This window comes from Stigmatopora nigra, chromosome 14 (genome assembly GCF_051989575.1).
Source record: "Stigmatopora nigra isolate UIUO_SnigA chromosome 14, RoL_Snig_1.1, whole genome shotgun sequence".
In the NCBI taxonomy this organism is placed as follows: Eukaryota; Metazoa; Chordata; class Actinopteri; order Syngnathiformes; family Syngnathidae; genus Stigmatopora; species Stigmatopora nigra.
In genome coordinates, this window is record NC_135521.1 from 1,571,546 (window position 1) to 1,598,964 (window position 27,419).

Here is a 27,419-nt window from a genome sequence, read left to right on the forward strand (position 1 = left end):
TTCTCCCTTTTAAATGACTAAGAATAAATCAGATTAGTGTAAAACCTGTGGTTTCCATATTTTGGATGCTTCCCATCTGAAAACCATCCCTCAAACAATCAGGTGTTCCAGTCAGCTTAAAAGCAAAATGATTTGTTGATGTTTTTCCGAACGCATTGGCTCGAGCGGGTCACTTGGCCTGGCTTACCGTTGGGCCTATCAAGAGTGGGAGTCCGCCGGGGCTCCGGCCCGCAGGACACGCTCCAACGTGCACTTTTCTTATTTTAGGGAAGCGCTTTATTGCGGGGCGGATTCAGACCAGTGCCTCTGACAGACTCCCACAGAACCACAGGAATTTCAGCTTTACCCACCAGTTGCCTGCCACTGAGGTGGCGGTTTCCTCGCCAAATTAAGGGCTCCGATAGCACCCATTGGGCGAGCCAAAGTGTGCAGATGGACTTTTTTACTTGAGCAAAATCATGACAGATATGAATTATGACATCATTAGGAGCGGCCCCGCAATAGAACCCTGTGGGACTCCCTTTTTAATTTCATGAGAGCATAGCTATGCCGGCTAACAACACTTCCTGGGGCAAGGCAAACTGTTGTTCTTTCACATTCAGCGCATAGTTTGGGCAACAGGGGGAAGGTTGAGCTTTGACAAAAGGTCATTAATACACTGGAGCTTTTTTCAGGATGTTAGTGACACAATCCCTGCCGCCACCAAGGACCGCCTCCCGGAGCGGCTCTTTTTGGCTTTGTGCACTGTAAAGCTTTTATCAACACTCACCACGTTGTACAAGCCGATGCACCAGCGCTCAAATAGAATCTGACCCGAGAAGCCATTGACAAATGCAAACCAGATCTGTGAGAGAAACAGAGAGAAAAAAAAACATGGGAAATGAGTAAAAAAAGCAAATCACAAAAGTATCAGAGGTTAAAACTGTATGAGGGACAGAAAAATCAAGAATTGTGGTCAAAATATTGACTTCTATTTCTTTTCGTTTAAGGTTAATTGTTAATACATCTTTTAATTTGATCATGAATGAGCGTGTAGGCGTTTCTTCGTGGAATTGGATTAAAATAAGAGACTTTACCATTAGAAAACCCTTCATAAATGATATCAGCAGTTTTGAAAAATGTCATCCCAAACTTTGAATTGACCCGCAACTTCAGTTAAAAAACTTCGGAGCTATTCAACTTAGAAATAGAAATGTAAAAGTATGTCAGCCTAGAAATAGAAATGAAGGCGTATGTCAGCCCAGAGTTGTTTTTTGTTAACGAGGTTAGGAAAAAGGAACAACTTTAAAAATACTCCAGTCAAATTCCAGGAGTAAAAAGCAAAAAAACTCCACTCATGTACCGGTATAAACTTCTCAAGATGACCTCAACACCACCAAGCCCAGCGTTTCCAGTTTGTGAGCAGACTGACTTGACACGGGGGTGACGGATGACGTTGATCATGGTGTTAGAAACAAGACTGGGCGATGACATGCTGTACTAGCAGAGCGACATGACGCCGATGTACGATGTTACTTTAAGAGCGCCAACGCTGAATGATCTGCCTTTTAAACAATCTATTTCTAAGTTTGGTGTGGTCTGGACCAAAAGTTGAATCCTTTGTGGTAGCCAATGTGGAATGAATCAACTTTTACGGCTTTTAAATCATGAACAGCCAAATAAGGGGTTCCTGGCTTGATTGGACTTGATTGTGAAGGCCACAAATTGGAACTAATTCAACGTCTCCCCAATCCGCCACCGGCCAGTCCATTTCAAATTTCAATTAGCATACATGTGACCTATCCCTCAATCCAAGTCTCAAAGTGGTGCAAGGGGAAGACTAGGACCGGTTTTATGTGTATGTGGGTGCCGTGTCCACCCCCCACCCGCACTACCACGCCCATCCTTTCCCCAGACTGGAGCCTCCTCGCTATTAGGTTCAGTCTACCATGAGCTTGTTGCTATTGTATATTGAGGCCCTGCTTTCACGCTAATGGAGAATCAAAATATGCGGGTAGTTTTAGGGGGTCTCCGTTTACCTCTGTAGAATAGTTTAGTTATGGTTCATTATTGGGGATATGATCCAGAAAACCAGAGTAGTCTGTTTTAATAGAGATTTCCTGCAAAGTGAACTTTGAGATTAGATGAATGCCAAACCTAACCATTAAATTCCAAAGGTGAAATAAATGCTCAATGGCCCTAAATTCAACAACTAATATTAAAAATACCAAAACAAGAAGGAGGACTCAATATTTATTGAATAATTGGGTCATGACGCCTCTTCTCCTCAATTCTGCTTCATATTTTCAATTATTGTACAAGCCTAAATTTGAATTTTCCCCGTCAACAACCCAGTGAACCGCCATATATCTGGAGGTGGCGTCTACACGGAGACCCCCAAGACCCCCCCTTTCCAAAGAGCCAGGAGGCAGCTTTCCTCAAGCAATGCTAATGAGGAGAAGCTAGCAGGCAGGTCAAACTGCTGAATTAATTACAGCCTTGCTCAATGCCAGGTCGGGGCCTGTTTATTGTTGTAGCCAGTTAAAAAAGACTTCCATTCACAGCCAGCGCTAACTGCCCCTTGTGTGAGCGTCTTGGCCCGGTCTTCGGGGGTCCCCGGTAAGTCCGTCTCCCTCCCGTCTCCCTCCCGTCTCCCTCCCGTCTCCCTCTCTTGAGGGACAGATGCATTGATCTGCTCATTAAGGGGAAGTACCCGCCAGGATTTCTCTTCTTGGCTCTTTTCTTTTGGTCATTGAAGGCCACTCGGCAAAGGGGTGTGGTTGCCCACCACCCCCCAGCGCACATGTTGAAAAAAAGCCTCCTTTGCATATTCAACAGCGGATGAAAAATCATTGATTGCAAAGCTCTGGAGAAGGGTCTGGAAGGGGTTGGTTGACGTTTGTCCCTTACAATGCGGGGCCCGAAAACCCTCGAGGTGCACTACGCTGGGATTGCTAATGGAATTCACGCCATTGAGGACGTGAAGAAGTAGTGGAGAAATATGTCGTTGGTGTTTGGGAAAGAGCGACCCGGTCAGAGTGCTTTGGTGTAATGGCCTGGTGAAAGGCGTTTGTCCATCAGCGGCGCCGTGGCCGAGTGTCAATCAAACATGAGTGGTCTGCGGGAATGGCGCTTTCAATCCTGTTGCTATGGTTTCCTTTGGTGGGGCTTTCTTGAAGGTGACTCAATACGTGTAGAGCCTGCTTTTTAGTGGGTAGTATCTATCATTTGGGGTAAGAGTGCGGGGAGGAATGACATTAGCTAAAAAATGTGCAAGATTAGTACAATCAGTTGTAATGGAAACGGGAATGATTGGAAATCAGTTTCCAAATTATGGGATATATCATAGTTGCAAGTCATAGCAAAAAATGTGTGAAAATAATAGCTCAAACTTTGATTTTGTATCACAAAGCTAACAAATGGATGAAAAAAAGTAAATTATTCTCAACTTCCATCTGGATTTGAACCCAGATCTCCCACCAGGAGGCCGACATGCCAAAAACATGCCCCATCTGCAATTATTGATTTAAAAAAAGAAACACATGAAACATTTCCAATATATTTATAATCTCCATTTGAATATAATCATAAAACAGAAAGCACTGATCTTTGACTTTCTCGGGCCGCTAAAAAAAATCATTCAACGAGCCAGATTTAGCCCGCGGGCCACCCCTTTAACACCTGTAGGTTATCGCATGTCATACATTATTTACTCCAAATATATGGGGAAAAACCTTGCATAGTTTTTGAACGAATAGGTGAAAGGTCATCCATAGTTCAAACAAAAAAAAACCTCATTGAGTAAATACCAACTTGCAATAATGGTTGTTATTGGCCCAAAAATTCAAAGAAGAGAAGCTACTTATCTAGCCGTAAATGGCTGGTTACCATCCGGCCAGGGGTGAACTTTAAGGCTCCCCGCTTGTCACGGGGGGTGCAGATCAAAACATTACGGCACGGTGAGCGATAAGCGGCGCTTAACTTATCTCCTCCCTAGCTGGCAACTTTGAACTTGTAATCAGTGTGAGGTCTGCTATGTGTCACAAGCCATGCACAAAATTCCCATCCGTCTTTCGCTAGCATCCCAACAACGCCATCTTCACGGTGGTCTGGGCCATCTATCCTAAATCTTCCAGGTATTTTTTTCCCCTGTCGTGCCCCGGCGGAGTTGAAATGAAAGATTTACTAAATGCCATTAATGCGATGAGCTGTATCGGATGTGCGTCTTGGAGGATGATTGCCATTTTTCTGGGGGTTTGTTTTGCGGCCAGCTGTGTTGAAACTGGCTGCGCGCGAAGGCCGTCAGCGGCAGCGCAAACACGCAACGTTTACATATGTCGTCGGCTTGTGGAAACAACTATCGGGTTTACCGTAAGGCCAGCTTGGCTTTTGCGCCCAAAAAACGCTCTGACGTCAAGAAATATCGTTCAAAACCAAAGTTGTTTCTAGATTTTTTTTTCAGGCTGACTTTACAGTAAGAAACATATCCATGAGACATTATTATCCCAGGAATAATTTACATTAATGTTTGAACTCATCCAATACTAATCAGCGGGAATACATCATTTCACTACAGTAGTTTGCAAAATAGAATAAACAAGGTGAAAACAAAGCCATGTTTAAAGTATGTTTTTAAATAGAACAATTATTTGAATTATTCTATTATCGTATCAAGTTATTTTCTCGCATGTTAGCCACCTCCACGAACAAGCCGTACCCTTGAAATGGTCTTAAAATTGTTGAATTTTACAAATTATCTCATATATTCACGTAAAAAAGTAAAATACAGTTCATTTTTTTCTTGAATTTCATCCATAGACGTCAAAATATATTTTTTAAAGCATTTCATCTGTTTATCTATTCTCTATTTTGAAATAAATGACCGCATTGTCTTGCATTATGGTGTTTTGTGCATGTCAAGTCTAATTTGTGCGCATATAAGCCGTACCCATGATTTCTTTTAGCGACAAATATGGCGTACAGGCAAAAAAGTACGGTAGTTTCAAACATCAGCAAAGTCGCCATAACATAAGCAAATACTCAAGAGTATTCAGTAGCATTTTCCACGGCTACGGTCCTTACCTCAATGATGTAGAGTACAATATTTTTGTAGAAGCAGTACAGGATACATTTGGCTACACGGTTGTAATTCCAAGCTCCGTGAACCAGCAGCAGATTTTTCAAGTATTTGAACTGTGTGGGAGGAAAAAAAAAAAGCCAAAAATTCAGTACATAAATTGTCAGATGGCCGCTAACTTATAATACGTCCAAAAAAAGCCACAACAGGAATATCAGCCATGTGTCATGTCCTAACAGGGATACGTGAAATAGTTTCCCTCCCAATAAAAAAAAATGGAAAAAGAAAACAACCAAAACACACCCAAAAAGTTCAGTGTAGCCGTTCCATGACATTTGAATGATTTTGAAATAAGCACGCCTGTGGTAAGTGTACAATTACAGTGTAATTTCTGGCCGATAAGTGTGATTACACTGGAAGACGGCTCAGTGGCCAGTCTGAAACAAATTACTACAAAGTTTACATTGCATCCTTTTGCTGTCCGGCAATGGAAAATACTGCTGTAACAGTTTCATCTGAAAATTGTTGATGCAATGAGAAAAACGGAGCTGACATTGCAAAACTATGCCAGAAAACCACGGGAAATTACATACCTGTCAACTTCGGCCAATTACCCCCCTTATTAATGATTATTATTAAGCCATAGTTAACAGTACAAACAACGCACCACATATTTACTCACATGGGGCGCACTTAAAAGTCATTTTCTTCACAGTATGCACTAAATTCAAGGTTCTGTCGATGTCACCGTACGACGCTGACAGTTTGACTGTCTGGGTACATTGCTTGCTGACACACTATGTATATTTATATAGTGAAAATGAGGATGGATGAAAGGGGAATCATGCTTAAAGCAGGAAAATATTAGCAGTTGACGATGATTCCAGTGACCGAGACGATCTGAAATGAGTCAAACGAGATCGGTTTTACAAAAAAATCCCATAAATAAAGTTGGTATACACCGTACACAATTTGAAATGATCAAAAACGTATAGAACACAGAAAAAACTTAAGTTGACAGGTATAAATTTCAAACCCTGAACCTCAGAACATCGAGCCAGCCTCCCATTCGGCTTTTTTTGTAAATAAAAAAAAAGCCATTTGAGTTTGGACTTCCTGTGATCCAAAAATGAAAATAAACCAAAGATGACAGGCGCTCCAAAGCATGCGTTCTTTCGATTTGGAAGAGTTTTCCCAGGTTGAATTTCTCCTTTCCAGTCAGCCAATTACAGCAAACTTACAGCACTGCCAATGTAGAAAAAACACTGGCCAGAGAGACTGTAGAAGTGTAATTTAATTTGTGATGTGGATTCTAAGAGGCCACCTGTCTCTGACACACATAAACCTTGGAGATGTAATGCGGACTCAAGTGGGAAACAAACCCTAGCCTCTTGAATGGTAATTGCGTGCTCAAGGACAGAGCGCGTACTGTGTCATAAGCAACTATTGCTTTTCCCCGTTCATGCTCTGCGGCTCGCCGGCTCTCCGGCTCCGTGGCGGCAGGAGAAAAAAAGCTTACGTTCAATGGTGTTCTGTGTGTAAAAACAGTGTTTTTGTTGCTCTTAGGTATCGCGTATCCATTGGCAGACATCCTTAGAGTACTTAAAGTACAGTAGGTGTTTACATTATGATTTCACCAGTCTATTTGTGATCAAGCTGCACTTTTTTACTTACAGGCATTACTCTTTCACTATAAAACATGGTGGCGCGGTGTGTAAGTGGTTATTATGTCGGTCTCGCAGTGCTGTGGTTGAGGGATCGATCCCAGGTTGGTGGGTTATTGTGGAGTACTGCGTTTTTTCCCATGACCCCAAAACTAGGATAGCTGGTTGTACTCGCTAAATAGAACCTAGCTGTGATTGGTTGTTTGATTGAAAAGAGTGAAGTTACCTGCGCAATGGAGTAGTCGGAGGAGTTGGCGGCCTGCAGGCCCTCGTTGCCCGATATGCCAACGCCCACGTGGGCGGTCTGGATCATCCCCACGTCGTTGGCGCCGTCGCCGATGGCCAGCGTGATGACTTTCACTTGCTTTTTGACCATTTCCACCACCTCAGACTTTTGCAGGGGGGAAACTCTGAAAATGAGAAATGCAAGAATATGACATCATGAGCCATACCCCCAAAAAAACTAACATTTTCCTATCCCCGATCGACTAAATTGGATTGGACGTCTACTGTTGTCAATGGCAGAGAAACATGTCAGCCAATCCGGTAGAAAATCCTTTTCAAGCTGTTTCCACTTGTTTAGCAATCTGTTCTTGTTTTGTTGTTTCTTCTCAAACGGTGAAATATTGACCTGAAATGTTGATTGTCCTGAGAGAATATTTCCGTTTTATTTTGCAGAATTTCCCCAAGCTTTGTGCATTGGTCTCCATGACTCCCCAAACGCTTGTAAATACAGCGTGTTCCTTAAGAACATTTTATGATTCATATTTCAGCCCGCTGTCTAAAACGGCGGTGGGCTAGTAACGGGACCAGAGTGACCTCCTCTGTGGCGGCCCCCCGAGTGCGATTGTTAAACATACAGCTGTACGACCTCCATCCAGTTCCTCGCGGATAACTTTTACGGCGCCCCGAGGACCTTTCAACGCTGGACGCCTTTTTATGCCTTCACCTCCTCTTCAAGCTATTTTTCTGTGAGTATGTTTGCGGTACTTTGTGTGTTCTTTAAAACCAGCACGTTAAAAAGCTTGATCTCAGAGACAAATGTTTATATCGATGTAGCACTCGCTTTCTAAAGAGTTTTCTGGCCATGAACATTGATCCAAAATAGTCCATATCAATGGTGTTTCTGTTTATATGTAGTATATGTATATGAAGTATATGAAGTATATGAAGTATATGTAGTATATGTAGTTTATGAAGTATATGTAGTATATGTAGTTTATGAAGTATATGTAGTATATGAAGTATGTGTAGTTTATGAAGTATATGTAGTATATGAAGTATGTGAAGTATATGAAGTATATGTAGTATATGTAGTATATGTAGTATATGTAGTATATGTATATGAAGTATATGTAGTATATGAATATGAAGTATATGTAGGATATGTATACAAAGTATATGTAGTATATGTATATGAAGTATATGTAGTATATGATGTATATGTAGCATATGTATATGAAGTATATGTAGTATATGTATATGTATATGAAGTATATGTAGTATATGTAGTAAATGTAGTAAATGTAGTAAATGTAGTAAATGTAGTAAATGTAGTAAATGTAGTAAATGTAGTAAATGTAGTAAATGTAGTAAATGTAGTAAATGTAGTAAATGTAGTAAATGTAGTAAATGTAGTAAATGTAGTAAATGTAGTAAATGTAGTAAATGTAGTATATGTAGTACATGTAGTAAATGTAGTAAATATAGTGTATGTAGTATATGTAGTAAATGTAGTAAATGTAGTAAATGTAGTATATGTAGTATATGTAGTAAGATTATGCTTAGCCAGGTATGAAAGGCAAACCAGACTCACGTTTGAGTTTTCACATTTTTTGACATATTTCGAAGTACGGGAGGTCATGTGAGTAACAAAGTTAGCCAGATCCTACCTGCAGCAAATGACAGCCTTGCAGGACAGGGCCAGATCCAGAAAGTACTGTCGCACGCCGAAAGTCAGGGCGTATTTCAGCGTCTTCCCATCGATAATAAGTGCAAAGTCATTTTCTTTGTAAAGCGCATCTCCCAGCATGCCGCAGTGATGGCTGAGGGTCTCTCTCGTTCTCTGGCGGAGGGAAAAACAAACACGGTTGGACGTCAGGAATACAGAAGGAGCGGCCATCCGTATTATTTGCAGCTTGAAGGACTTTCAATCATCATCTTTTAATTGTTTGTTTAACGGGCTTCACGCTGTAAAAATGTTTCTGTCTCATTAGCAACGTGATGGTCGAACAGCACTAGCAATTGTTAACAGATGCCAAACTACTGCACTTTTATGACATTCCAAATCCTATTTTTTACAGAGAAAAGGCTTTTTACGGCTGGCCTTTTGTTTTTATTTCTGAAATATATTGCGTGTAAATGAAGGGAAAGTAGGATGCATCAATAAGTTATGAAATATGATGTTATTAATAACATAAGTTTGGATCAAAGAGAGGAATTTGTTTTATTGTTGTCTTAACCACATTTCTTGAAAGTATTCGATCCAATATTGTTTCTGTTTTATACTGTTTTCTTTAAATTGTAATCAAAGGGATGAAAAGCCCAGAAAATGAGATGATGGATGAGCAAACACACGGAGACCCCAACTGTGCTAACCAAAGCTATAATTTATGATCCCGCAAATATTTGGTGAAAAAACACTATAAAAAACCACCACATTTAAGAATGAATCCTTACCATGTCAATGGGAGACGTGTTAATTAAACGAATGATACATTTGTAAAGCGTAAATAACTGTCTCTTGACCACATACATAGAGCAATGGTCACTGTGGGACCCAGCAAAAGATTTATTAGGCTTCCAAGTGGAAGTATTTGCACTGGAAAGCAGGACTTGGGTCTTCCACTATCTTTGGGCCAGATGGAAAAGCACTTAGTTGGGAAATGCGACTTTGGCTTGAATTTCTAACGTTGAACGGAACCCACGGAGGGAGGCTGGTTTGATCCCACTTTGTTTGATTCTGATGACATTTAAGTCAGGCTGGCATAATGGAAACAGAAATAAATTGCTCCAAGGTGCCACTGTCATTAAACTCCTATTTAATGGGATTTTTGTATTGAGTGTAATTGACTTGTGGAATGTTTTCAAAGGATTTAAAAACTGCTGTAAGAAAATCTGATCTGGATGACAATATCAAGTCTGAAATTCCCAGTGAAATCTTTGAAAGGGTCGTTTTTTTTAGCAAATTTGTGCTTTTATTATTATTCCATTTTAGTGTGATAGTAAAGAAAAATACAATCACTAATATTTCAGCCAAAAAAGCCATTGTGAGACATTTTTAAGTGTATTTATTCAGCCAATCAAAGTTATTTGCACAAATCAAATTGCACAAACTATAAAGAATGTCAGCCTATTTCCTAAGCTACTTTAAATGAAATTCCTCACATTACAGACTCAGAAACTATAAAGAATGTCCGCCTATTTTTTCAAAGCTACTCTTCACTTAGTTCCTCAAATTACCCAGACACAGAAACTATAAAGAATGTCCGGCTAATTCCAAAGATTTTTTTCAGTACATTTTGAGTGCGTCAACTTTAACCGTGCGACCTAATTGACGTCACCTTTACCCCACAATGGCGTCCAACAAAGAATCTGTCCCTTCCAAGATGACAGACATTTTATGTGTGAGGGGTTTCGGCCCATGACGTGGCCCACCCAATCTGTCAAAGTGGTCGTGGAGGACCGAAGGGAGCCTGCAGCAATGGCTTGGCAAAATAAAACACTGAAACCTCATCTTGAGGAGAAATATTTGGACAACGGGCCTTTGCCTTTCAGCAGATACGCAGCGGGAGAGAGATGATGGATTAAACCAAGAAAAAGCCGGGTGCGCATGTGTCAACCTTCTGCATCCAATCAGACATCCTTTGTCATATCAGGACTTTGTTGATATTGTAATTGTAATGAAGTTCTACCTCCATTTTTTGGTCTAATCCAGTCAGATATACATTCAAGCACAGATGACATTTTTCTCTATAAACTAGGCAATGGAGTTCCCCTAGTGTCCTCTTAAAATTCTTTTGTTATTTGGCTATAATGAGGCATTTAGTGGATGTGAATCGCCAGTGTTTGGGGGTTAAGGTTGGGCAATTTGGAGCATCCAGTAAAGACTGGGCTCCATTGTTGATACGTGACGCGTGACTTGGAATTGGGATGTTTGCGGAAATGTGGAGTCATCAACTGGCCAAGAATAGGAAGTCACTACGCCCTGGGATAATTCCTGCTAAAATGACAAGAATGTCATGGATTTAAGACTTTTTTTTCTTTAATTTTGAGCACTATTTTGTTAATTCGACATGTGATATAGCTATAAAATTGAATTCACAAGGTTAAAAAAGAAACCTGTGCGCTATTGTAGTTTTTTAAGACCACTTTTCATGATATTTTAACTTAAATTCATTGTGTCAAATCTTGATCTTCTCATTTACAGTGTTTAAATCTTAATATAATGACAATAAAAGTATTTAATTCAATTGCAGGCGAACAGAAGTGAAAACTTCCTGCGTGCTGATTTATTTAGGCATGACCAATCAAGTAGCTTTCCTTTTTTTTTGCACTTGATTTATTGGCCCAACTAAACGTTTGCAATTTAGCAATCAGCATTCCAATGAGTTTTAAACTCCTTATAAATCTAACTTGACAGGGATATAAAAAAAATTTAAAAAGGGAAATTGTTGCCCTACTTTATAAGGATGTCAAATGCTTTTTTATCCATATTTGGAGAATATTTTTGTGTGTGTGAACCACTTGAAAGGGTGTAACATTGGCAATGAAAGTGACCTAATCCCACACCGGAGAACAGGTTTTCTTCACTTGAGGAATTTCAGAGCCAGTGAGCTGATACAGCGCAGGGGATGTCCAAAAAACCTTGACAGGCGCACCCGTAAACCAACGCGGAGGGAAGACACGCTCCAATTACTCCCGCGGCCGCCGTGCCGTCTGGCCCGGCCCGGGAATGCGAGGCGGTGCGGGCGCTTGAGCTTGCGCTTTCCGCCTTTTTGCATTGTTAACAAAGCACCTTATGTAAGCATCTGCTCAAGCACAAGCCAACAGGAGCTGACGTTTCAAAGCGCCGCTCCGTGCGCTTTAGCAATCCGGATTTGGGACTTTTGACTCCATTTTAACCGGCCGAGGGGACGAATATGGCGGTTAATGTAGACCAGACATGGCCGCAACAATCGGAAAAAAATCACAAAGTAGGGTAACCCCTATTATAAGTTGTTTTTTTTTCAGGGTAAAGTAGTAAATGTCTATTTTTTGAGAAATTTTAGGACTTTTAAGGGCGCCTTATAGTCGTGAAAATACGGTAGTGGTTAAAAGTACTGTTTTGGGGTCGAGAATTCTGAGGTAAACTTACATCAAGTGTGTCTTCATTTATCACCAGCATGCCCATGTTTTTTGTGAGTAGTCTGCAGGAGTGTCCTATGAGTGGAATAAAAACAAAGAGATATTATTATTCTAAACTATAAACATAAGTGTTAAGAGACTATGACCTCCACTTAATAATTGACAACTAACTGACAAACTGTTGCCTATAATCTAGTTTCTTTAGTTAACCAAACCGTAAACATGATATTTTTCTCAAATTTCATTAGGAAAAAAATGGAAGTTTGTATCTGAAAAACCATTTTTTATGTATTCCAGTATATGTTTGACTTTAATCTTGATTTAAGATGGTGAAATGTAATGATTCTTAATAAAATAGTGTTCTCCCCGTCTCTTCAGTGGAGCTTTTGACAAACCCTCTGGTGAAAATGCGGTCCAACCGCGTCCCAACTGGGCCCCGGTCCAGAACGTGACGTACTTTGGACCAACGGCGGAGCGACCGGCGCTGTGAAGCGACTCCCAGAGCAAACAACGCTGGGAGTCGGCTGCTATGCTGTCAGAGTAACTGTGGTTCATCCCGCGGTAATAGCGCCAAATGAGCGCCGCCCCCAAATAATGACGGTCTTTACAACTCTTACTTGGACGCAAGTCAGATCAAACTGACCTGCCGTGTTACTTTCCGCTAAATTGAGTCAACACAGCTGTCTTTGGGCTTGATTTACAGTTGGGCCTCCTCAAGATTTGGCATTTGGGTGGTTAGCTCTGCCTCCAATTTACAAAAAACATGCAAAAATCACTTGTTTGCCATAAAGATCCAATTTCAATTGTCCAATTAAAGTCAATAACGGCATGTGGATTTACAGTGGAACCCCAGTCCAAGTAGCCCCGGCCCCAAAAGCGGGTGCCACGATTCCACGCTCACATCTGGGCATTCCGTCCGGGCACAAAGGGCCGATTGAGAGGCCCCACAGTGGTAGGTCGACTCGGAGTGGGGCGCTTTTCTAGCTATCGATTTTCCCTGCCATCTTTGTTCAGGCGTGGGCGGCCGCCTGGACGCGCTGGAATGGCGAGGAGGGGGCTCATTTGCACTACTGATACATTGGTGGGGGCCAAAAGGCCCCGAGGGGGAGGCAGACGCCTACAAAGTGCCCGCTTGTGTACATATGCATGTTATTTACATCATGTCGGTGAGCGGGGCTCATACATCATCGCAGCAACAGATGCTGCTTCTGTAGACGTACGTCGCGTTGTGGTTTTTACAGACCGGGCCCGAGAACGCTATCGGGTTTAACATCTGGGTCGCGATGGAGCTGAGGGCCCAAAATGCATTGCAAATGACCTTCTGGGCGCGATTTGGTCAGACTATGTGGGGGAAGTGAGGTAACTTGGCATTTTAAATTGAAAGGATTGCACAATCGGAGGATTAGATTGGCTTCAAATAAAAATGAAGTAATTGTAAAATGAGGAATATGACCAAACTTTAGAGAAAAGTGAACGATCGCGTTGGCTTTCTGTTGCGCATTCCTATCTTTGATATGATTATTCTCTAGTCGGGATTGACTTAGCGACTTAAAATAGAACCACCTGTAGGACTTGATAAAATCCGCATGCAAAGTTACATTCTTGGATGTCGTCGTTAGCGTTAGATTGACTTTGGTGGTGCCGTCCAAAAATATGTAAGGAAGAATCAATGCCAAATGGAACGGAATGAAGTATTAACATTGTGTTTTGGTCTATTTTTTTTGTTCTAAGAGACAGCTTGTCGTTTTCAAGCGGATATCAGGCTGGATTTGGCCTGCTTACCGATGTTGATGGCCGTTTCCTGTTTGTCTCCTGTCAGGATCCAGATCTTGATGTCAGCTTTCATCAGCGTCTCGATGGTCTCGGGCACTTTATCCTGCAGTTTGTCTTCAATGGCGGTGGCCCCCAACAACTGTAGGTTCTACCATAGAAAGAAAGAAAAACAGACCATATACATCATAAACAATTTGTTCCGGGGTTTTTTTGTCCTTCCTTAATATTGGAAGGTTAACAATTGGAATCAGATCAATTTTAATTGAACAGCTATCATCAATGTAATGTTACCATAGAAAAAGACATTACATGAGAATAGACAGTTGGATTTTTCAAGAGTGGCAATCTCCTGTGAACCATAAAAATATGGAGAAAAAAAAGAAAATGTCCAAGCTCCACTGGAGCTAAACTTACAGCTGCTCTTGTTTATCAGTCAGAAGAGACACAGAAGGTTTGAGGACTTTGGGGCCAGAGGTGTAGTAAATGTGTGCAAAATGGAGTCATCAGGGAAAACAAACTGCTTTTTATACAGGTTTAAGAGCAAAGAATTGCTACAGAGATGGAACACAATGAGATCTGATCAGTACTATGGGTGGCTTTGGGATTTTTTTTTTTTGGACCCGCTGATGTTAGGTGTATTCTTTGAGGGTTAGCAGGAGAAGGAGCCATCTGCATCGTGGCGGTAAAGCTAAATGTTGCTTGTACAGCTTTTAAAACAAGTCAGAGACTCATTTGTGTAGTAGTGTCGGTCAATATCAATCATTTCATCACAGAAAAGACACACAAAAGCCAAGCCAGTTTGCAAAGTCACTGCAAGGTTTGTTTTTGCTACTGCAATTAATCTCATTAATTAAATGATGCATTTGGGAATTGTGCCTTTAGAGTTAAGTGATTTAGTGCACCTCTTCATACGACAACACAATTATACTTAATAATACAGTTGAACATATGAGAAAAATAGTTGAAAATTGAATTCCCAATCCTAAGGACCTCAATTCCAAAGGTTAATAGTCACAAAATCTATTCTAAGCACATCATTCCCATTCTTTAAGAAGTAATAACTGGAGATTGACCTGAAGTGCAAGAGTACTGCTGAGTGACTCTACTGCGCCTCCATGTGGCTCTGTAAGACACTATTTCTCCTCATACAAATAGAATTTTTTACCTGAATATTTCTCCACCTAATAAAATCAGCCCTATGTATTCCATGCCAGATTGCACTTTATACATCTATGTGTTTTGTGTGTATTTTTGTGTGTGTGTGTGTGTGTGTAGGCAGGTCGTGCCAAGCAAGCGAGAGGGTGATTAACGACCGCGACTGGCCGTCTTTGATTGACGCTTCCTACGAGGCCCAGAGTGCACGGCGCCAATTACCTGCTTGTGATCTCAAACAAACATACACTTGGAATTTTCCCCGTTATCCGAGTCTGATTACATTGGCTGCGCTACTCACACTTTTACACTCAACTCCAGTCTGGTGGGAAAAAGCTACAGAAAATAAAAATAACAAATACAGGCTAGAGCTTGGATGAATGTCCTTTCAGAAAGACATGGATTTGATAGTGGTGGCCCGGGTGAGGGTTCAATCCCAGGTGGGTACTGATAGTTACTTTTGAGGATGGAAATTCATGCTTATAAAGGAAGAGGGAAATGTCGTAGAGCCTGGCTTTTTGATTTCAACGTACTTTTTCAATGAGTTCGTAGCTCTCCTCCATCTTGAGGGCTCGGTTCTGCAGGGAAGTGGAGGCTCGACGGTGGACTTCCAGCCATTGCTGATAGGACGACTCGCTAATGTCGGCGACGGCGAAGCACAGCGTGCGCAGTCCTGTGAGACCACAAATGCAAATTAACCATTGTTTTGCCCTTTCTGGATACAAAAGAAAACTAAAAAGTGTAGTGGGAACCGCTCCATTAAAATATCAACGTTGCATTATTCAGGTCTGAGAAAGCATCAAGCCAAGAAAAAGAATCATTGACGTGCATAAGATGGATCTTTAAAGTTATGGCAGCCTTTTCAAGTGTCAAGAAACACAATGAGAATCCTTTAAAAATTCAAAACAGTCAATTATTTAAAAAACACATTTGATGGACTTGGATTTTGGATGCCAATGAAGAACTTGGCCAAATTTGCAAATAAAGTCTTAAAAACAACCCCAAAAAACTGTGCACAGGGATGCAATGAGGCTTCAGACAAAGACAACGTTTTTCTGCAAACAAAACGCATATTTAAGTCAGCCTAAAGTACGCATAGAACAACCTACACAAATCTTTTCCCCATTTTAGTAGACTTTAACGAGGCACTCTATATATACTTCATGTAATATTGACTTTGTACAATGTAATCGTCACAAGGGGGCGGTGTGAGTACAGAGCAACACCTTTTGAGTGGAACAGTTTGCATTGGCATTGAGTACCATGAAAAATTCATACAGGCCATAAAAAAAACAAACACAAAACAATCACCATGTAAAATCTGACCAACCTGCTAATGTCAAAATGCTTTTTTTTCTTCTTCAATTTAAAAAGACTTGCTTACCCTCAGTGGCAAACTGCTCCAGATGTTTCAACGTAATCTCTTTGTAACGAGAGCTGTCTGCCAGTCTGTCGTATATGACCGTATCCTGCACAAAAACAACAAAAATAACCATAAATACTTATGCTTTAATAAAAAATACATGGATTTTTTTGTGCACGGGAAAATGTTTTTAAATGTGATGATGGAGAGCACGGCAGGAGGCAGGTGTCGTGCGTCACCATGGCGACAGACAAGACACTCACAGCTCCTTTGCAGTAAAGGCGGATCTTTCCGGTTGGCGTGCGCATGATGACTGACATCCTCTTCCTTACACTGGGTGAGAGAGGAAAAAAGAGAGAGAAAAAGGAGGGGTGAGAGGAAGAAGGTGTCCTCTTGAGGTGTTGAAGACGACAAATTATGGCTCACAGTCTGAGCACAGCTAAAATTAGACAAGATGGCCGTGGGTAACGTTGTGGTTAAGTCACTGTAGGGAGATGTTGTGCACTTTAAAACAAGAGAAATACTCGCTGGGTTTATTCGGGGGTATGTTTGAGGACGGAAAATGGTGGCCGCTTTTATGCCTGAATTAAATTCTGTCTAAAAATGATGAGGTTGTTTTTATGAGGATGCAAAATAAAGTTGCAAGGAACTCATAAAGAATGCAAAAGACTATTTTTATGTTTGGACTATATTTGACTATTTATACTTTGAATATTTCATTCAGATTTTTTAGTTTTAAACCTGTTTTTCTCGATGATTTAGACACACGTGAGTTGAATGTCAATTTCAATTATTTCTTAATATTGCAAACATTAAAAAAAAAACAATCTTTGTAATGTTGGGTTCTGTAAAGAAATATTAATATAATAAAAGATGCTACTTTACCTGGTAAACTCCAGCACATGAAGCAACTCATACTTCTCCTCGCTTCCCATCTTTGAGTATAAAAAAGGACAAAAACAATTCCATTAAGATCTTTCATTAAAGAAAGCGCACGGCATGAGAGCAAACCATTAAACTGATGTGAAACGTTAAGACTGCTCTGATCAAGCGGGGAGAAGAAAAAAAAAAATCAAGCCGTGTCTCGGAGACGCTGAGAAGACAAAAATGGTTCTGGCCTCGCTTCTTCCCATTTATACTATATCGGGAGCATATACTATTGTGTTCCAGTAGATGAAACTTACCATTTCCACAATGACGCTGTCTGGAGTTCTACCAGAGAAGACAAAGCCCAAGTTGCGTGCGGCTCTCACCAGAGCGCCTTCATCTTGGAAGTTAAGACAAAAAAAAAGGAATGTTAGACATCAAGCCAAGCTGAGGACATATTTGCAGAAAAATGGAGCAGGTAAAAATATATTGGTTTATTACAGAAGCAAGTTTCATCAAATGTTATTCTCTGATCTTATTTCTTTTTTTTTTTTTAATAAGAGTCCACTCAGTGTTTACATGACGAGCAGCAAACAATGCCTCCAGGGTTGGTGACATTTTGCAATTCCATTAAGGCTGTCCTTTTACTTTATTTATTTATTATCTGCGTACATTTACATAGTCCCGCTAGGGGCGACGGGCATGTTGGGCATGTTGAAACACTTTTACTGCAATGTAGAAAAGATCCAAACATTCCACAAGGAATATTTTTTTTATCACAATTTCCTACTAATAATATTACTATTTTTCTTTTACTTTTCTATTTTACATAATCCTATGGACAAAGATAATAAACATTAGGGAAGCCAGTGGGACTTTTTATACAAGTAAAAAATGTAAATTGATTTAAAAAGACACTATAATTCAAACTTTAAAAGGCTTTCAAGACTTCTACACTGTAAAAAGTGTAAATGAGTTAACCCCAGTTATTAAAATAAGGAGATCTAAACTACTAGTCCTACTACTCTCACTAGAACCAAGCCCAAGTACAAGTGGCATTGTATCAATATTATTGAAATTGGTAAATGTGAATGTGTTATGCACTACAGACTTCCATCCACGAATATAAACGAAAAATGCAGTATATATAATGATAGAAAAAGGGTTGGTATACTACCTGGGGAGGCTGCTTGATAGGTGATTTTTTCATCAATGCGTTCTGGTACAGCCGTGTGACAGATGGCCATCATAGTCATGAATTCCAGGATGACAGCAGCGGTAGGCTAAAAGAAATGGGTGAAAATTTTGTGGCAATGAATGAAATAGTACGCAGTTTCTATTAGTATAGTAGATGTAGCCATGAAAGTTATTCATAAGCAAATTGTGTTTTAATTTAGCGAGGAGTTTTCCAAGGACGGATCTTTGCCAAGATGTACCAAGGCCAAAGAGTTTAATTTAGGCTTGCAATAATAATGGTTAAGGAGCTATGCAAACTAGGGCCTTGACAAGTTCAAGCGCAGAGAGTGGAAAGGGCGGCGACGCTGGCCGGCAAATACTGCGCCGTCAGCGATCAAGCCGGACCTCTGACCCTCGCCGACTGGTGGGTCGTCGCCTTCTGTCAAAGCAACGCTGATGGATGCCCGCTTGGGGCGTGGTGCCTCATGTGATCAAAGTTGACCATCCCACTAGGAAGATGCCACTTCTCCACACAATGTGTATATGTATATATATGTGTGTATATGTATATATATTATATGCGCGTGTCCCCAGAGAACGTGTTTATTATACATGTATATATATTATATGTGTATATGTATATATATTATATATGTGTATATGTATATATATTGTATGTGTATATGTATATATATTATGTATATATATGTATATATATTGTATATATATTATATATATGTGCATATGTCTATATATTGTGTGCATATGTATATAAATTATATATTATATGTGTATATGTATATATGTGTATTTGTATAAATATACATGTATATTTATGTATATGTATATACATTTCAGCAACACGCTTATTTATTTATTAACTTACAACCTATTTATTTATGTCTAAAATGTATTTTTCTGTGTCTGTATTCTCACCCTCTTGCTACTGAGACAGTGAACTTTCCCAAATACCAAATTCAAAAACCCTTTCAGAAGGTTTTTAATCAAAAATGATTAAAAAAAATAACTGACAGATTATTCACAGCTACTTCAATGAGTGTTATCATCATTAAGAAATACGACATGATGTACATAACCGTAAAACCTTAAGGTCAGGTTTGTAGGAGATAGTACACCGATTTTTTTTTTCCCTGAGACGTTACTTGACAGGGAGCTTTACTCACATGATTACTTTGGAGGTTTTCCAGCAAGCTCGGGTCGATAAATCCAGACTCATCTGATGAGTGCGTGCTGTGCCTAAAAAAAAGACAACATAACACACATTAAACAACAACAAAATTGCACTTGTGGATCAGTCCAAATGAAAAGCACTGCGGACCAACAACCTCAACACCATTACGGTATTGACAATTACAATATTACAAAATAAGGCTCAAACAAAACCCATTTTGCATCCAACAACAAAAATGCTTTGGGACACAGCAACATCCAATAAAACCCACCTACTAAATAATTAAAAAGCAAATTATTTTACTACTAGAAGCATACATGTTGTTTACAAGGAAGAAGTGATGAACAAACTGCTAGCATTTTTTAACAAGCCTAGAGTGAAAAGCAAAGGTGCTGTTATTTGCTTATTAAAGTAAATCATGTCTTTCATTATCCCCACAGCTCATCTAGCGCCGTTTTGCCGGCCGCTCGGGGACCATCGATCCGCCATTGGGTGATGAATGGCGTCCTATAGATCGAGCCGACAGCGGCTTTTGTTCGCGGCACAGCGGGCTAGATAGAAATGTTTCCATAGATTAGATGCTGACCAAAGAAGAGCTGCAGTCAACATGGTGTCTACTAGAATCTAGGGTTACCAGGAATATATAGTAAAGTAGATCTGGGTGACAATAATTGCACATTAAGGCAACATTTGTCTACAATAAACCAGTTTTTTTACCAACTAGTCAACATTTGGGCTTTTGGGTATGAATTTATGATAAACACAAGCAACAAAAATGTTAATATGGACCCAAATATACATATTCAGCATTAGAAAACAACAATTACTGGCAATATATCAATGCATAAACCGTAACTTGGTCAATTGCTCCCCTTATTAATGATTGCAATTCCCTTTAAGTGATAATAAACTGTACAAATGCAACCTGGCACATATTTACTCATGTAGCGTTGTCTTAAAAGTCTAAAATTTTCTCCAAAGTGGACAGGGTTACCAATCAGTATGTAGTAGTAGATTGTGTCACTGTATGACGTGTCTGGGTACATTGCTTGCTGACACGCTGTATTAATATAGTGAAAAGGCAGATGAGTGACAACATTAGCATCCCAGATGACGTTTTCATCTGCACCAGTGACCGAGACGATCCGAATTAGAGCCGAAATTGGTAAAATAAGATCGGTTTTACAAAAAAAGTACTTAAAAAAATCCTGTACAAAAGTCGTAATATGGCAAACACAATTTCAAATGACCTAAAAAAGTATAAATTGACAGGTATGATATAAATAGTCTAAGACTGCACACAATATGAGGGGGAGAGGACAAAGTCCCGGCGAGCTCCACTGGGGAAATCAGTCAGCATGTTGCCGATGAAAGCTTTCAGGCCAAAGCGCGATGGCTTATCGATCGTCTGCCAGAGCGGCAGCGCGCCGTGGCGACGTGAACATAGCTAGCGACGGCTCTCAATCAATTACTGGCAGCGGGCGTGTCCAGATGAAACATTCATACGGCGGAGACCTGTCTGACTTTTAAACCGACTTATCTGTGAGAGTACGCCATCATTTCATCACGAGACGACTTCTGACGTCAATGCAATAAATGTCGGACAATAATGATGCATTTTACAAGCTATAAATATTGTACTTGTGGTCAAGTGATACTGGGGCTGTACTCAAGGTTACAAAAACAAAACTTGCAAAACTTATCAATAAGAACATCAGGGGCCATGTTTTTTTTTTAAAGAAATACGCTTTCCATTTTAAGAAAGACCTGAATTGATGAAAATGAATCTAATGAGATTAAAATTGAACGATTACATGGTTAAAATTAAGACGAAGGTTAAAATGTAGATTACACTATTACTTTTTGCTAAATTTTCTCTAACATGGGTGTGAGCACAATTCGTTTGTACAATATTAGGAGATTTAATTTATATTTGGAGATAAGTCATAAAATTACGCAATTATGCAATTAAAAACATGACAATACTCATTTTTGCATCACTTGAACCAGACATTTTCAATGCAAAAAGTGTGCCACAGCTCAAAAAAGGTTATGAAACACCTGATGTAAAACATCTGTTTGTATTAGTGACACATCATGTGCACAAAGCAGCTCCACATGCACAATTAAAGCCTCAAAACGGGTTTCCGTGGAAGGGAAAGAAAGCAAAAGGGACATCAAGCATCAACAAACAAGTCTCCATCACCCATGCAAATTAGTGAGGGGGGAGGAGCATGCTTTTACCGTACAGTACATATTAAAACAACCGCAGAACAATTTGTTATGCGCTTTCTAATGTGTGTCAGCACATTAAATCTGTAGGAATCAGATGGTAAAAGAGCGCAGGATTATATCAAACGAAAGCTTTGTCTGCACACCTCAGCACTTCCAAAGATGGAATGCACTGAACCTCTTTAACTTTTCCCGACCGACTACACAGGGAAACGTTTTAGTGAACAACAGCCTTGCGTCCAAAAACTTGACATTTCCACCAAGACACATCAGCACTACCACGTCACTCACTCACGTCAACAAGCAGCCTGAACATCCTTACCGGTCATCCTCTGCAAAACTACCGTCCTCGGTCTCAGGCACGTGACTGTCGAGGTCAAGGTAGGAAGACAAAAAAAAGGGGGGAAAATAAGGCTGATCGTTAGGGTGTTGGGGATAGGGATTATATGGGCTATTAGTGGGGGATAAATAAAAAAATTCGAAACATTTTTTTAAATAAAGGTAGCTTTCATTGTTAAAATGGCGTTCAACTTGGCGGAAATTGAACTTTAAATCATGAATGTTGCTATTATTGGTATCAAATTGACACTACTTTTTACAATTTTACACTAGTTTTTACAATTTTACACTACTTTTTACAATTTTACAATATATACATGGGAAATGCTAAGTAAAAGTACCCAAAGAACACCCACACATGAATGGGCAAAACATGCAAACACCACATAGCCTAGGATTCAACCCTTGATCTCCGAATTGTGAGGCGGACATGCTAACCACATATATATAACTGACATATATATATATATATATATATATATATATATATATATATATATATATATATATATATATATATATATATATATATATATATATATATATATATATATATATATATATATATATATATATATATATATATATATATATATATATAAGACTAAATCCAAAGTTTAAAAAATAATAATAATAAAATAAAATCAATTATATAATTTAAGCTTCAGAATTTGAGTATCTTTAGAGTTATGGATTGAGGAAATAAAAAAAAATGAGATCCAACGTTTTAATGAAGAAGCCTAATGAATTTGATGATTTTTTTCCCCCTCGAACAAGATAGAGAGTCGAGATTTTGTTCTTGCATGCCAAAATTAGGAGGATTGTTTGCGCTTCACTCTGCTAAACAAAATCTCTCCTTGAGATTTGGACGCCATTCCAGTGGAATTAATTAATGTCTACACCCTCGGGGACGACTTTATTAATTACAGAAGCCCTTCATTTGAGAGGAACGCAGGCAGGCAGTTGTGTCACTGAGTGTGTGTGTGTCAGTGTGTGTAAGTGTGTGTGTGTGTGTGTGTGTGTGTGTCACCCAATTACAAATCCCAACTTTGCACGCAATAGTGCTAAAAATGTTCCCGTGTTGTAAAAATGATGATGGCACATTTTTCAGTTGGTGCGCCAAACTCAAACGGCGGAGTTTGTTTATTCCAGTTGAAGACGCGCGGAAAGTTGTTTTGAAATAACACTGCTAAAAGATACTAGTCGCGTGACCTCGGGCTAACAGTGAAATGGAACATCTGTGATGGGAATACAAGGCAAAAAAGCGTCATATGGCCAAGATAGTTTGGGTGTGGAGTGGCAACTAAAAGAAATGTGAGAGGGGATGGATGTCGGCAAATTGTGGGCATTTTTTTTCTATTAAAAAATGGGTTCTCTGCTAAGAAAATAAAAAAAAAAAGTCATTTAAATGTACATTATGACTGATTCTGTTTAATTTATTGTTATTATTTATTGTTTTTTTATTTGTTGGTTTACTTGTTGTTGTTATTTGTGCACTTAATGGGTAAATTTTAATTTGCAATTAAATTCAATTTTTCTAGGCTATTAAATATGCTATTTAATATATCTCAAAGAAATATAGTGGTTTTATTTTTGATCTAAAATAATCTTTACTATAATTTTGCCTGCATTTTATTAATCCAATTCAAATTTATTTTTGGTTTAGTTTTTTTAAGTCATGCACTATAAACTCTAATTTAAGCACCACTTATTATTCACATTAATCAAGAATTTGGTATTTCTTCCCATATTTGTGAGGGTGGTTAAATGGGTGTGTTTTGTCAAGGGAAAAAGCTTTTGCTTGTCAGAATGTTGGGCAAAGTGAAGGGGAGGAGCTATCTTAAATCAATGCAATTTTATTTATAGCTCAGCAGTTGTGACAGAGCTGCTAACAGGAGGAGAGAAAACAATGTGTGGCCCACTAATGAAGGTGACACAGCAGAAAGCAAGGAAAAAAATTATGTTAAAGACTTACCCGTAAGCCACACCGGCGATGGTGCACTTCTTAAACTGCATGACATTGCAGGTCAAGGTTCCCGTCTTGTCTGAAAAAATGTACTTCACCTGCATAGTAGAAAAAACACATTGAAAACTGGAAGTTATCATGTAGGAAGTGGTTTTCTGCAAATTACCTGGCCCAACTCTTCATTCAGATTGGACGTACGAGCCATGGCGGGCGTGTTGGTGGGCTCGTAGATCATATCTGTGTCCTGTCAAGGTCAGAAAGAACAACGGTTTCAAAAATCTAACTGGAAAAAAGTTCGTATTTAGCCATGGTTTCAAATAAATCCAATAAGTTTAACCCTGTCCTCACCCAATTGATGAAGAAGGCCTGAATGAACTTGATGACCTCCAACGTAACCAGAAGACTGATGGGAATCAAGTTATTGAAGAGGATGATGAAAGTCAGGAAGTTGAGGCCAAAGTTTGCCGCACCGCCATCTATCGAGGGGAGACGGGTTCGGACACGGGAAACGATAAACTGGGGTGTGCGATGGTGGTCACTCTTTTAAACGGCACCCGTTAATTCAATGTTCAGAGTCCGCGGCCGCTTCCAGCCAATGGTCCTTATTAACCCAAAGCAGAGGGAGAGGGAGTGTCTTGGGCTAACAGGGAGCATTAACTGGAAACGAGCCCGTCCTTTTCACCCAACGGCCAAATTTCAGTGAGGGACTGAGGTGTGGTCATTGTTATTAGTGTCACAGCAGCAGCAGCAGCGGCGGCAGCCTTGGCATCCAGCATGAATCAGGCAATGAATTTCAAAATGAAAGCACTATGCAAAATGAGACCACGCCCCCAAAAAATGGCAAGAATGGACAGACAACCACCCCACGGACACCAAACGTGAAAACAAAGAGGGATGTCATTTACCTTTCCACAGCTTTGCGAGAGTGACTGACCTCCCTCAAGCCAATGGGATTTTTTTTTTTTTTTAAGCTTGGAGAAGGAGGGAGGGACGGGGTGGGGAGGGGGGTTTTGCTGTCCCTTTGCCGTGAAAATGTGCAAAACAAAAGCAAAAGACACGGATGGCAGGGTGGAAGCGATACTGCTACTGGTACGACAAATACGGGGAGAATCTGAAAAGTGTGGAAGGGGGTGGGGGCAGACAAACGGACGTACGTATTGGATGCTGTCAAGACAAAAAGGAGGGGAAATTCACTCCATAGCACATTGGCAACCAACAAGGAGTGGAAAAGAGCGGGCGGATGGATGACATTAGGTCCTTTCACTTAAGAAGTCGGATGATGTTTTGCTTGCCAAAATCAACGTTTTATGTATTTATGTATTGGCGATATGTATGAACAGTTCCCTAAAAGTAAAATATACTTTTTGTAGGGCTTGAGTATTTTGGGGTTATTTAAAAAATGAAACAAAATTAAATTTAACATGATGAAGACCTGCAATGCACATGGATGGAATTCATATTTTGGTTCATGTCATACTAGGGTTAACATTTGGGGATATTACCCAAAACATGATGTGCATAAATGTAGATGCCATATTTATATCTTTTTTTGCCCCTTATATTTACTATATTCTAGATTTTTTTTAACAAAGGAATAAAATAGATGAAAAAATTGAATAAAAAATAAATTCAACTGGAAAAACAAAACTAAATTAATTCTGGTTAAACTTTAGATCTATTTTAGATGCTAACAAAAAGCTTTTAGTAAACGAAAACCTTAAATTGGAACAATACAAGTTAAACATTTAAACAATTTGGATAAAACAATTGAAAAGTTATTCCGGATTGAATAAACCTTGACATATACGCTCAATTTAGCCTCATTGCGCATAACGTGATGTCGGCGTGCAGGTTTAATGTCGCCAACTTCCACCCCGAGCACTCTGTGACCGGCTCAAAGTCACATTAATTATTCAGTGGGCCTCAATGACATACAAGCCGGCCGGTAGGTTGGCATGCGGGGTTGGCCGGCCGGACCACCTAACACGATTGGTCCCTTCGGTGGGCGAAGGGAAGGCGGGGCTTGAATGCTTTTGATTTGGCTGTGACGCAAAGGAATTTGAAAAGGCTTTCCGCCGCTCTCTTTTATCACAGGCTGGACAATGTGCACTGGAAAGAGTCTCAACGAGCTCCTTATGGAGGTATTATCAGTCTCAAGATGGAGCCCTGCTTTATGACTGGCGCTGCTGGCCCCGAAAAGCATTTGAAACCGGTTGAAAACTTGTTCCCAAGACCAATAAAGTCCCAATGGAGGGAGCGCACCAGTCGTAATGCAGGCTCAAATTGACCAGGACACAAACCTCTCCGACAGCCCTTGTAATGGCCAGAGTACCACGATGAACACTTTGCAAACCGGGGGACAAACCAGCAAGTCGCTAAAATATTAAAGTAACCAATCGTAGGGATAGCAAATATTATGGTTGGTGTGTAGAAAAGGCCGGAGAAGTCATGCCAAAAAAAATGTTTTTCTTCCAATACTGTGTGACAAATTAATATTAGGGGATATCTATTGTTGTATAAAAATTGGTGGAAGTGTAGGGGAATGTGAACATTAGGGGTGGGAAAAGAATGTGGTTTAAGACTAGAATTTGGTTAAGAGCTGTCCAAGTAAAATGTTTGGGAGTTAAATCAAAAGTATTGGGTGGGAATGTTAATTTAATCAATATGAAGAACAATATGGATATGCCAGCAGGTTTCATCTAATACTATATACAGTGGGACTCGAGCCCTGTGATTGGCTGGCCACTGATTCAAAGTGGTGAGCTTGGATAGGCTCCAGCACCCCCTTGTAAGGATAAACGATTCATAAAATGCCATTAGATGTGTACAATTAACAAAAAATAAAAACGATTATATCCAATTATAATGTCGACTCTATGACAGATGTTCCATTTTATCAGTTTTGCCAATACTTATTCTCGAAAGCAAAACACTACTTGGCCGACTCCCCTTGCCTTTCAAGAAAAGGGTTAAAAATGTCAGCCAATCTTTAAGTGGAACATAATAAAAAAAATAAAGACTTGCTGTAGAGAAGAACGAGGTGTGCTTACTTTTAACCCGGTTTACAAAGTGTTCCGCGTGGCACAAAAACAAAACGAAGACCCCAAACTCCCCCCCCCCCCCAAATAAAACAAAATGGAGAAAAGGTGACACACTGTTTGCATCAGGCACTGAAAACTAAACCAAGGTGTAAGATAGAGAGAGAGAAAGATAGAGATAGATAGAGAGAGAGAAAGAGAGAGATAGAGAGAGAGATAGCTGGAGGGGAACACCTATCGTTGGATCCCTGGCAC

The 27,419-nt window shown here is 39.8% G+C and overlaps 1 protein-coding gene across 2 annotated transcripts in view; it reads right to left on the reverse strand.

Moving 5' to 3' along the window:
• atp8a1 (ATPase phospholipid transporting 8A1) overlaps positions 1-27,419 on the reverse strand; it is a 56,709-nt gene that overhangs the window by 13,580 nt on the left and 15,710 nt on the right. The window contains exons 12-28 of one of the 2 annotated variants that reach the window (XM_077732420.1): positions 24,475-24,602; positions 24,293-24,370; positions 24,136-24,224; positions 22,144-22,188; positions 19,582-19,654; positions 18,399-18,504; positions 17,539-17,621; positions 17,240-17,289; positions 16,618-16,687; positions 16,376-16,460; positions 15,525-15,664; positions 13,849-13,987; positions 12,077-12,141; positions 8,613-8,785; positions 6,947-7,130; positions 5,062-5,172; positions 770-844 (exon numbers count right to left, since the gene is read on the reverse strand). In XM_077732420.1, coding sequence (XP_077588546.1) covers positions 770-844; positions 5,062-5,172; positions 6,947-7,130; positions 8,613-8,785; positions 12,077-12,141; positions 13,849-13,987; positions 15,525-15,664; positions 16,376-16,460; positions 16,618-16,687; positions 17,240-17,289; positions 17,539-17,621; positions 18,399-18,504; positions 19,582-19,654; positions 22,144-22,188; positions 24,136-24,224; positions 24,293-24,370; positions 24,475-24,602 — 1,694 coding nt within the window. The remainder of the gene's footprint in view (positions 1-769; positions 845-5,061; positions 5,173-6,946; positions 7,131-8,612; positions 8,786-12,076; positions 12,142-13,848; positions 13,988-15,524; positions 15,665-16,375; positions 16,461-16,617; positions 16,688-17,239; positions 17,290-17,538; positions 17,622-18,398; positions 18,505-19,581; positions 19,655-22,143; positions 22,189-24,135; positions 24,225-24,292; positions 24,371-24,474; positions 24,603-27,419) is intronic. The other variant, XM_077732421.1, reaches the window with a different exon arrangement.